The following is a 12,980-nucleotide window of genomic DNA, read 5'->3' on the forward strand; positions in this document are numbered from 1 at the left end:
TATTTCTTACTAACCCATATCATATCTGATGGAAATTTAATGGGTGGGTCTCCACACTGTAATGAGTTTCAAATCAAATTGGTTGAAGGCATCCATGCATACTTAGCATAATTTGGGGGCAGAGATGGGGCTTGAATTATGCTTGTTTTGTAACACGATAAAAATAAAAAAATGCAAGAAAGTCGTTGCATGTAATTATGATCAAGGACATGCTGATTGCGATGATAAAGAGTTGTGTGTTTTATGCATAGTAGGGTCTACTTAGCAGAATAAGTATCAAAACTGAAACTCATTTCCATAATACTCTGTTTGAATTATAAATAAACCCACTCATTTATTCTCTCTCACTCTCTAACCCAGTAACTCGCATTAGAAGTATAGTGTATGTAGGATATACATACACGTGTATGCTTTCATTTGGATTGGAGCTGTACATGTATGTAAACAAAAATAATATCAAATACCAAGACAATATCACAATACTACACCAGATTCTCTAGATGTGATTTTCTTTCAGGATGCTCAATAACAAATAAATAAAGTAAATATTCCCTTGTATTTTCCACTAGATATTCAATTCTGTTCACAAGAAACTGTTCATTAGTGTAAACTCGTTTAGTTTATTCCTCACATTACATTCACTTCCTCCTCACAGATGTTCCTTTTCTGTTTTGTTAATAAAGCTTTTATAATAAATCCTTCCCGACTTGTTTAGCTGTGTTAGTGATAGTTTCAAAGGAGAAATGCAGACACACTTGGACTATCTTGAAAAGAAGTAAACCTCCAACGTACCATTTATTGAATAATATATCTTTTGAGCTCTCTTTGCAAAAGGTCATCTACACTTTGTCCAATGAAATAGATATACAATGACAAGGAACTTGGGCTGAAGATCATAGCCTTGTAGCTATGCACCAGAAAAAGCACTAAATGATATTACCGTAATAGACTAAAGGAAACATTAGATTTGTGGCTTACAAACATATTGTTTGTGAATGAATATAATTTCACAATGTGAAGGTATGCGTTTGTGCTCACAAAATATTAAAGGTTTTTGCCCATAACAATTTACAATTTGTGATCATGCTTTTGATTATATGGTGCGTGGGAACCACTGCATGAATGAAAGGTGCTCATAATCTGAGTAGGTCATTTCAGGAAAATTCTTATACCGGTAACCCTGATGAAATATTCATTTCAATTGCCAACAAAAAAGTTTTATACAAAGCTAGTAAGCTATGCTTCAACTTCATGAATACAAATTGCACATTTACATGTATGTTCATCTAAACCAATCAAATTATGAATTCTACGAGGTTTTTAGCCACAAATATACTGCGTTTGAAGGAGAGAGACTAATCTGTGAGACTCAGTTCTGTTATGCTGCAGCTAATTGAAGTCATCAATCAGCCCCAGGGGGAGAGCCATGTTGTGAATCGTTGACAGAGACATAAACACTGAAAATCCCTACTCTCAATAACGCTGGCTCCCCACACTTATCGATTCTAGTCACCAAGGTCTTTGATCTTACGGTATGACTAAGTCCTGGAAATTTCAAAATGAGCGCAACAGTTATCCTTCGACCTACTGTATGCATTTCAAAAGGCACAGCATTCTTTGTGAATTTGCTCAATATGAGAAACCATTTTTGACGCACCATGCATCAACTTTCACGTGCTCTGAATACTTCTGTAGATCCAGTAGAAGTACACATTGAAGACTTTGGTCACAGACAAAAGAGCACTGTTAATATCCCATGCAAAATTGTTCCTACATACTACTTTTCTCAATTTTCTAAGTCAATTCCAAAGTCGATGAATTTACATTTCCTTTCACATTCCCCCAAAATCTATTAGACATTAGGACTTTAGGTCAGGTCATCCAAGATGTACAACTTACTTGGTTCGTTGAACCAGGGAGTATCGTGAGAATTTTGTTCCCTTGCTAGTAAATACCGGTAGCACTGACCCATCACTATCTTGACCTACTCAGAGAATCATTACAATATCATCAATTCCTCAGGCAACCTTTCAAGAGCTGAAATTACCATGGCAACCTATGCATACTACTTGTGATCAGAAATAGAGAGGGGTGGGGTGATGAGTGTGTGATAATGTGTAGTGCAGGGTGAGGGATAAAGACTGGCAGAGCAAGAGAAAATGAGAGAAAAGGAGAGAAAAGGAGAGTGAGTGTAAGAGAGAGAGAGAAAAATGAAGCAGAGGATTTACGTATAAAATTTACATAAGTACACATGGGCAAATTAAAAGACCATAATAAAAATTCTCTATTCCTTTATTCAGGAACACACAATTGAGAACTAGCAGTCAGAACAACAAAAAGACAAAATTGGTATCAAATTTTCTTTTTTCGGAGCAGGGACACATGGACCATTTTTTTCCATTTCTTCTGAAAGAAAAAGGGTGTTTCCTAAAAGAACAGTAGATACATTGTTTGTTTATTTCCTTTTCTGGAGATTTCTTTTTGAGAGAGCTTTGAGGTTTCTACAACTGAAGAAAGGAATATCAAACTCTACTTTAACATTGTCTTTTGGCTTGACAGAGCAGTCCAAACAAACACAAACACACACACACACGTACACCCAGAATTGCAATCCTATTCAGAAAGCTTGTACAAAGCACTCTTCTATACAGACTGCTCATTTAAATATCCATCCCCTCTAGAAACGAGAATGAGATGAATGGGATGAGAGCCAAGAAAGAGGAAAAAGGTCCATGATGAAACAAAATGCTACAAGTCAAATAGGAAGGCCATATGTGTGGTGACTCACACTCCAGCCATTGACCTGAGCTGAAGAGGAGTATGTATCCCCTATGCATATTACCAGAAATTGGAATCCAATGTATACTACCTGTACCTGATTTGCTATTATTCAGAAGATCGTGCTGAAGTGGGCACAGATGTAAACTTTGTAATTCATGATTGGGATTTCTCTCCCTTGTGTGTGTGTGTGTGTGTGTGTGGGGGGGGGGGGGCTGATATTCATGCAAATTCTTCTACACAGGGTGCAAACTGGAATCCTCACACCCTCACAGCCAGCGACAGCTAAGAAAAGTTAGGATTTCATCTACATGGTGGTGGGGGCTACTGTTTTATGTCATTCATGCAGTTACTTTGGAATGATGTATGTATGTAGAAGATGAAATGTACCCAACAATTATTACTAGTTTAGAAAATTCCTATCAGTAGACATACACAAAAACTAGCATCATAAATGAACAATTAAAAGAATGCTCCATCCTCTATAAAACAAATTACTTCAATTGAAAAAAAAAATTGAAATAAAGCAACATTTCATTATGAAATTTTACAAATAATTAATTTCTTGAGTATTAAAGCAATTTTTTTCGAGACTGACAGAATTATTGTAACAGAACAATTCAATAAAACTTCATTATAAATAGCCATTTTATTTGACAGTTTTGGATGATTTTTCAGAATGAACCTTCAGATTAACACATCAAATATCTCTAGAGCTAAGACTTACATTTAAACCACTGGTTTATGAACGTTGGGGGTATTCAGGATTAACATTTGAGAGAACTAATCTAAATTCCGAGCAATGACCATGAAAATAAAATACACCTAGCCACAAGTCGCCATACAGAAACGTGGAAGTATATTTTGACAGATTGAAAGGATATTGGGTGTGATGTATAGCAATCAGTCAGCAATTTGCTTCCGAGCAAGCTTGATGTCAAATAAAAAAGAAGAGAGCAAATTTCAATTGATGACTCAAGGATGACCCATGCAATATCTCTCGGAATACTAGGCAGGTATTTAATTGAAAGGAAATAAAGCTAAAAAACATTGTCTTTTCAAGGATCACAAGAGCAAGAAGTGGCTGCAAGAACAAGCAGATCAAGACTATCCATTTGCATAAGATGTCAAAATGAGAATAAAACTTTAAAAATATTTTGGCTAGCTTTGTTTCCAGCAAAAATAGATATGGATGGGACTAGAGAATTGTGTCATAGAAATGCTGTAATGAAATTCCTACAACTGTAGGGAGTAAAAGAGGATTATTTGTATGATTGCCATGTACATGTAAATGGCTTGGCTCATTAGACAAAGTTTAGTAGAGCAGTGTCCGAATTCTACATAAACCCATCAATTTTGAAAAAGGTCAATCAAATTTAAGTGGGATTGCTCAAACTTTTTTTCCCTCTCTATCACTTCACCATCACACCTGTCTATGGGATCAACTGCTCTATATATTGGGCCATATATCATCGCCTAATGCCTTCCCAATCAATCAATGAACATGTCCTTTAACTGGTCACTCCAGTAAAAACAATCGGCAGCTAATTCTGGCAGTCAATCAATTTCCTTGACCAGGGCAAGTGCCAGTGGAGCTGGATGGCTCATAAAACTATATGAGCCGTTGTTGGACCTACAGGCTACAACAGATAAGTAGAAACAGATAGGCATACAGATAGAGGCCTTAGTTTGAAGTGATAATTGGGCCATAATTGAAAGGCAAGATTACCTAGCAAGATACCCTTTACTGTTCTGAACGACAAGTTACAATTCTGATCAGTAAAAGTGGGAACAGGGGGTTAGGATTCCACACTTTTAGACCAATATTGAAATCATCAAAGGAAGTAGTAGGCATTACAGGAAATCCTGAGTGTTTTCTTTCCATTTTAAAGGGCCATGCATGTACAGTCGTGGCATGCTTTGTAGGTCAAAACAAAAAATGAAAAGTGCAATCATATCTGTCTTTGACATTGCGATACTGACAAATAATATTCCATTAACAGCTACTTAAAATGTACAGTGTAAGCAATATGTAGAATGAAGTTAGAAAGAAAATTGTTGAATAACAACGATATTTAGATCATACATGTAATATGAATCACAAGAGATTGAGATGATCTGGCATTTCTCCTTTGAATTGAAATATGATAAAATTAGTTTTAGTTCTAACCAAACCCATACAAAAAGTTGTACGGGGTGTTGATCAAATAATCTTGTCCTTCTTAATTCCGACCATTCCTCAATCTATCACATAACATTTTCATGCAATAATTTTTTCCTGCTCCTTACCATAGCTCAGCATAATATATGAATCCCTCACCTCATACCCCGAGATGACTGTAACAGGCACTATGCCACATAAATCACTAATGAACCTAAAAAACATCTGGAATGATGGGGAAAAATTGCAGATATGTTTGCACCATCATCATCAGGCATCACCTCAATCTACGTGGAGATATGCTTGCGTAATTGCATGATTTGGATTTTTATGAGCGTTTCTACAAGCTTGTGTGGCTATGTATGAAAGACTGCATCATAACACATAAGTTATATACACTGTATGTTCTTTCTATCGTGTCATATGACTAGAAACAAAAGGCAAATTGAGTGGGCATGATGAGCTCTTGCATACACACACGTTCTTCTACTGACCTACATGTACATACAATATATTTAAGTATGAGTTGTGGTAAAAAGATTTAGAATAGTAATATATTTTGGATTCAAAGGTACAAATAAAGGAATTACATGTTCTCATTTAAATCTTAAATCTTAAAACATTATTTAGGCCTCTAAATAAAACTTATAGATTCATTTATCAAAACTGATAAATGTCCCATACTCATTTTGCTCTCACCTAATAGTAAAAAAACCCAAAAAACCTTGTAATACCAACTTCTCAAGAGATCCCCCCCCCCCCCGGTCCCTCCCCAACATGAAAATATAGGCCTGTATTCTCTGTGGATAAAGTATTATGAACTAAAATGTAAAGCCTTATGATATAAAAAGCAGTAACTAATAATTAATTTTCCTCAAATAAATAACAAACATTTTCTATTTTCAAATTGAAAGAACATCATGAAAGATAAAAGAAACCTGTTTTTTCCAGTTAAAATGGATTGACTCCTTAACCCCAAGACTGTAGCAGCTCTACAGCTCGCTCATCTAATGAATTCAATTATAACTGCCAAAGCTCTGATAGTGAGGGGCAAGTTGTGAATATTGAATTAGTGTATACTTAGCACAGACATTCAACGACTAAATGCTTAGCATATCTCCTTGCTTGTAACAACCACAGCTACAATATAAACCTCTTCCAGTGTCAAGGCCAGGCCGTTTCTGGAGGTAATATGATTTACTAGTGAGGGTGGGGGAGGGGGGGGGGGAGGTTAGTCTTGGGAAGAAAGTATCTGTGAGTGTTTATACATGTTGTTTGGTAGTGCCATAGCGGGTCAATGGTAGAGCGTCCATGGTTAGTAGTCAATAGATCAAGACCATGACCTAGCCTACTTTGAAGATTTTCAGATTATGCTGGATAGCTTTAATATGAGAAGTTTAGTATCTTATAGACCGTGCATACTTTGTGTAAGGTATCCCCTTTAAAGCTACACGCCTGTCTCCCATTCTTAATGGGTTTCTAATGCTGTCAACAAAACTGAAATATACCAAATCTGGAAAAGGGAAATTATTACCTGGATGAGAAAGGGGGGGGGGGGGGGGTAAAGCCTACCTTCTCCAGACACCATACAGTGTAGATTACAACACAGTTTCATTTCAGCAGGTGGTCCAAGTGCAAACAATAGGCCTGCTATATGGTGTCCCAAACAACGTAAACATCCAAATGTGTATTGACTATGGGCGCGTTCATGCTTGATTTTGAAGGCAGAATGAGCGATTTGTAACGCTCATCGTAAACGCTCATCGTAATCGCAGTTCCACGGTGCACTGTTGATGCTCACTTCTCCAGGCAATTCTCCTTGGGTGGCCTTCTACTGGATTCGCAAACCTGTGTGCGCATGCTACGTAGACCCACTTTTTACCCGTTTTTCGGTGATTCTACAAAAGTGAGCATGAACGCAATCGTGTTTTAAACTAAACGCGTAACAGATGCCTGATTCTGGCCGTCAAAATCAAGCATGAACGCGCCCTATGTGTTGCGAACTCAGCAATGTACTGTGCAGGTAGGTGGTGGAAGGGGGCAAGTGGTATTAACCTTGGCTCATGTTACTTCAAGAAAAGCCTCGTCTTATAAACCTTTACTCTCAAAACGTAGAACAACTCACATTTTCACGACTCACATTTTGTACTACATTTCATAAATCACAGTCAACACTTTCTTACTCTGTGCCTAGTAAACTAAAGGTTGCTTTACCTGTACATAAAGATAAGTGTGTGCGTGTGGGGGGGGGGGGGGGTTCAACACAAGTTTCCTAGAAGCAACTTCTCTCTCTCACAAAAGCAGTATTCCACTGGAAAATTGAAACAGAAGTAGAACATTAAAAAAAAACTCTTTAGAATAATGAGCCACTTCCTCGCTTCTCAAGACAAATAATATGGCAGACAGAACAAAAAATAGAGAAAACATACATCTATAAGTGTATCTATACCACAAGAGAGAAATTATCAAGGGGAAGTTATTTGGACAGACCCTCACAAATTGGTAAGTCAATAATTTTGAAAGCATCGGGTAATTATCTCCACGAACGGACCGGCCACAGGCAGGCCATATTGATTTGTTCTCTTGTTTCAGGGACTGGGTTATATTTCCACGCATCACAAGCAGTCCTCCTGTAGAGTGATCTTTGAGTGATCGAGGCTCTTTGTTCTATATGCATGACCATATAAAATAAAATATGATTATGAATATGTACATTCATTTGAAGAATGTTATTCATTTCTTGAGCAAAGTCATCCGCCGGGAGCCAAAAAGGGATTGACTCGTCGTTTAAGGAAATGGGTTTATGCCTGCTAGTGCTACTGGACCCCCCCTCCCCCCCTCCCCCCCTCCCCCCCCCCAAAAAAAAAAAAGAAAGAAGGAATTCCTTCATGCTGTTTATGTGAAGATCAAGCACTCAAACATTGATCTACTAATGAAATAAATCAATTGGATGAGTACAATTTCACAGACAGAAACTGTTTTCTAAGGCATTAATGACCTACTACATCAACTGTGAAGTGGTTTTCATGACTAAACCACTACAGGGTACGATGATCATATCATGCCATGCCTGCTCATTTCGAAGCTAATATTCAGCAGACCCTAATCACTCTTGACATTTTGCTCCGCTCCAGGATTAAAATGATATCCCGATGGCGAATCAACCATCATCATCCTCTCTATTGATGTATGGTTTCCTCTCAGAAGGTTTTTTTCAGGAACTGGGTCTGACTAAATACATTATGCAATGCCGACGGTGCGTTGAAAGCCAATGGAAAAGAAATTTCAAGAGAAAGAAAATGTTTGGAGAATTGTTTCTACCTATTCTCTGTTGTTGATAATGGAATGAATGGGCAATAAATGCGATTTTTCGAACAAGGAATATGAAAATGAAACTAACAGAATATCGCAGAGAAACCATCGTTAAAGACATTAAAGTGATATAATAGTTAGTCCAACAATATACTAGTCCCACTATTATCTTACCCATTGTAAGAGAAGTCTGACATTGCTGCTATTAAGATGCAATGAAGATGCTCCAATTGAACTTTTTAATTTCAGAAAGGCAAGCTGTTTAAGATGGACACTTCCTCACTTTTTCAAACAATCGTTTTTGAAGCTCAAAACCAAGAAAGACAGTACTTTCTTAAAACAAAATGAAAGGGGAGAATAAATCAATTTCCGGAAAAGAATGATATGCGACAGAGAAACTGATAGCTCAACTTCAATCTTTAACTAATCTCTTTCTGGTTCAAGTATCGCTTCTTGTGTGAATGACGTACCTGGCATTGAGGCTACACTCGATGTCTCGACCCCTTTCAAACCCGCAGCTGGGGCTGGAGGAAAGGCAGGAGGGGGCTTGATATCAGGAAACTCCTCAACAGAGCCCCCATTCACACCTGAAAGGATAATAATCAACAAATAAAGCATAATTTGGTAGTGTTTGGTCATGGATGAAGGGCAGATGGTTGGAAATAATCCTCATAACTCCCACTCACACCTAAATGAATATGATATATAATTTGGTACTGATCATTCATGGCCGAAATTACACTTGATTCACAACATATTTGACCACAGAAATCCAAGAGGGAAAATCAGCACAATAATGAGGGTCTTTTTAAAAGTTGAATAAAGCTGATGTTATAATATTTAGTTTTAGATTACCGGTAATGAAAACAATGCAAATATTGAAGCTAATCTGATTTGGAAAGAATTCAGTTTTCTTTTGGCAATGTAGCAAACAATAAGTGCAATTGACTGTAGATGCGAAGGTCGAGGGTTGGAATCCCGACATGGCATTAATATCCTTTGGCAAGATATTAACCTGCACTTCCTAATCTCCACCAAGCCGTTAAATGGGTAATCGGTAGGATGCGACCGTCATTGTTGGTCAAACAGTTTTTGAGCGTCATGTAACGCCTGGCTGGAATGCTCCCCAGGGAGTGGAGATTGTGCACACATTGTCTGCGGGCAAGCACTGAATCCAATGACCGGGGTAATAGTATATTTGTAAAGTGCTTAAAGACATTTGTATTAAGCGCTATATAAAAGCTAAATATTTATTATTATTAGTTACCAGCTGAACATATTGACAACGACGTCCTTAATTTCGTTCATCTCTTTGCAATCAACATGGTACTTTCTCTCAAACTAATTTAGAAGTATATGCACCTTGAATATGGTTTGGTAATATCCAAAAACATAATTAGATTGACCACCAGAAATTTTATTTAAAAAAAAGTATTTTGAGCTTGATGTCATTCAACACAGGGTACATGGATTATGTGGGAAGCAGGGACTCCTTGGTTTATCTATTAAAAAAAAACATTTTAAATAGAGAGGTGAAGGGGTGAGGGTGGATTTGTTTGCAACCTCTTTATTGGGGGGGGGGGGCTTATTCCCTTATCATGTTGTTCATCATTTTGCTTATCATACGTATGAGCCCAAATTTTGGGGCAAAATACTAAAATCTTGCATGACTCGTGCAAAATGGCCTCCCTTCTCCCATATATAACATTTGTTTTCAAGGTGCCAGTGCGTGTAGCGCTTATTTCATCGAGGACTTGTGTTCTTAATTAAATCTTTATACAGTCTTTAATATGAAACATGATACCTTTGTAACGTTCTACATAATTCATAAACTGTACTCTCTGCAGATCTCTTTTCTCCAGCTCTATCTAATGATGCAGTCCATGTTCCCCCTGGTAATTAAATACACCATGTGATCTATTGAGTGCAAGAAGGCCCTTACTACTACACTCTGACATGGAGTCAACGTCCTTCTAACCCTCAACAGACGATGCATACTGTGGTCTCTGAGGGGTTCTGTCCATACCTTTAATGTCACTTGCACTTGAAGTAGACGATGACCTTTGCGGGAGATCCTTGGGCTTTGGGGGCGGGGTGGGTGGACGTTCCTCCTCCTTAGGTACAATTTGTCTTGCCTTTCCTGCAGAAGATGACAAATGGACATACATGGATTGAATCTTGGGAGAGATGAAGAGTACACCTGTCTATGTGATATCAATTGATGGAAAAGAAAATGGACGAGTGCAATCTGCGAGTATAACTCATTCTTGCATTACCTGGCAATTCAAGATCAGGATTGGGAAATGGTACAGGTATGCAGGAGATATGGACAAGGCATAAGATAATGGAGAGCGCAAGCGTACATAGAATAATAGAGTGAAGTAAGAAAGTGTTGTCTCATCCCCATGTTTGTTGGCGGGAAAAGGTTAAATATATATGGTGAGAAATACTGCACAGGTATACAGATATATATCAGAATATGAATAAATCTTATTTAGACTGGTAAAAATAAATTCAATTTAAGATAGCTAGATAATATACTTTCGGTGAAAAAATTGATACATCACAAGATAAAGGTTGGATTAAAGCTATCATTATTTGGAAATATGAATTATGCCTCATACTGTAAAGACAAAGCAATAAAAAAAATCTCACAAAAGTACAATATTACCATTACATTTTTTGCTACTGAAACAGAATATATATTTATTCTAGCCATCATATAGGGTTTGGGGGGTAAAAAAGGAATGGTTTGGTAATTAGGTAGTGGTATAATAATGCTCATAATCTTTCACTTCCATTTCGGTTAATCTTCATTCCAAATCTCTTTCAATGCCTATTTACTATCAATGTCAGATATAAATGACTTCCTATCAAACACAATGTATGCAAACTAAAGCTCTGTATACCCATCTCTCAGACCCAAAACGGTTGTGCATATCAAATGTACCTGGGGCAACGAAATATGAATGCTATTCCCTCGTTTACCAACAATGGCAATTTTAACCGCTGAATATTCAATCAGGCTGTGCTAATGGGGTAGGTCAATGGCCTGCAAGCTCGGCTGTATACTCACTGTAAACACCATGTTTCACAGCTAAGCACGCATCTACACATCCACACCAATCCTATACTTGTGCAATTTACATCTATATATATATATATATATATATATATATATATATATAGCAGAGTGGTTCTTACTATGAATTTTGAAAATATTGATAATAAATCTAGTTCTCTTTTAAATTTTGCAAATAATGATAATACATTTTGCAAAAATTAATAATAAAAATGTTAACAAAAATAATAATAACAATAACAACATTAATAGTAATAAAACTAATAATAATAAGAAAAAATTCCATGATTTGATTAATCAATGACTAAAGGGGGATCAATGTTAGGTGCCATGCTTAAAATACACTTGAATAATAAAGTGATTAGATCAATTAATTACCGGTACAGGGATTTAATGTTTGCCTAGATAAGTCTAAAACTGAAACAGTCATTCAAATTTTACAGGCTTTTATACCTGGAAAACATTGGTTTCTGATAAAATGATAAGGTATGGATTCATGAGCAAGAGTTATACTTATCATACGACTTGGGGGTGGGGTAATCTACATCTAGGCTCATGTCCTAAATACAAATTAAACGTGGGTTTAATGAGATGCAAAATGCACTACCACTGTTCAGCTGAGCCCTCACACAGGCTATTTTCAGCATTTGACTTGATCCTTCACGAGCATTTTGAGTGATGTGAACAGGCCCATCTTTGCACTGACAAATGCACTTGGGAGCTACTACATTCTTCTTTGATGTACAGCATAAAGCAGAGGAGATTTACAGCCATACCATGCATTTTTTGAAGCTGTAATTTCACCAAACATGGGAAATGGAATGGCGGATTTCCATCTTTAATGATGATTATTCCCTGCGAATGGAATTATGACGACTTACAAATAGGTATAAATAGCAGTATAGGTCTATTGGCCTCTATGATTCTGCTCAAAGGCATGGGCCAAGTTTATTTGAATGGAAAGAAAGTATTCATTCATACAGTATAGTTTCATATCCTGTTTATATTTCTAAACGTACATTAGCAAGCAGTTCTAGTCCATGTACCAGCTTGATCATTTAAAGTATGCTGTTGGTTATGGCATAAAGAAGTGCGTCTCGAAATTAAGAGAGAAACTCACAAGTCACAAATATGTTGTGGCTACACCTATGTCATAGTTGGCCTACAGTACATATACAGAAAAGACACAGGCTAAGATGCATACATACATGTATATAATGTAAGTGTATGTGAAGCGACCAAAGAAATGGAAAAACCATGAAACATGTAGGCCTACTTATTAAGCAATAGTATCAGTAACATTTCTAGAAAAAGAAAAAGGCTTTTCACAGTCTTTCATATCCTCATGAAATATGTTCTTTGTCTTTAATGTCATATCATGCCTTATGGAGATGGGTATATCCTTCCAGGAGTTTTGTCTTAACTCTTATCCAAGACTGGTCAGGAGAGAATCTCAGTCCATCTATACTTACAATCCCTCTCCTGTTCACTTTGCATGCAACAGAATGTGATACGAGTAGGCCGGTATGTTGACACAGATCTCCTTACTTCAATTGGATCTTCAGAACTCCAATTTGTAGTTATTAGTTTAAATGCTGCTCCAACTGAAATGTGACGATTGATGGTCTTAGGTACCCGAAGGACCTT

At 37.0% G+C, this 12,980-nt stretch overlaps 1 protein-coding gene across 11 annotated transcripts in view; it reads right to left on the reverse strand.

The window, feature by feature from the left end:
- The window catches only part of LOC115919156 (protein TANC1-like), an 87,869-nt gene that overhangs the window by 34,920 nt on the left and 39,969 nt on the right, over positions 1 to 12,980 (reverse strand). For all 11 annotated transcript variants that reach the window (XR_004061728.1, XR_004061729.1, XM_030972143.1 and 8 more), the window contains exons 3-4: positions 10,278 to 10,391; positions 8,722 to 8,838 (exon numbers count right to left, since the gene is read on the reverse strand). Coding sequence is in view for 9 of the 11 variants with exons in the window: in XM_030972143.1 (XP_030828003.1) it covers positions 8,722 to 8,838; positions 10,278 to 10,391 (231 nt within the window). In the remaining 2 variants the exon portion in view is untranslated. The remainder of the gene's footprint in view (positions 1 to 8,721; positions 8,839 to 10,277; positions 10,392 to 12,980) is intronic.

The sequence above is a fragment of the Strongylocentrotus purpuratus genome, unplaced genomic scaffold, assembly GCF_000002235.5.
Source record: "Strongylocentrotus purpuratus isolate Spur 01 unplaced genomic scaffold, Spur_5.0 spur5_scaffold_6, whole genome shotgun sequence".
Lineage (NCBI taxonomy): Eukaryota > Metazoa > Echinodermata > Echinoidea > Camarodonta > Strongylocentrotidae > Strongylocentrotus > Strongylocentrotus purpuratus.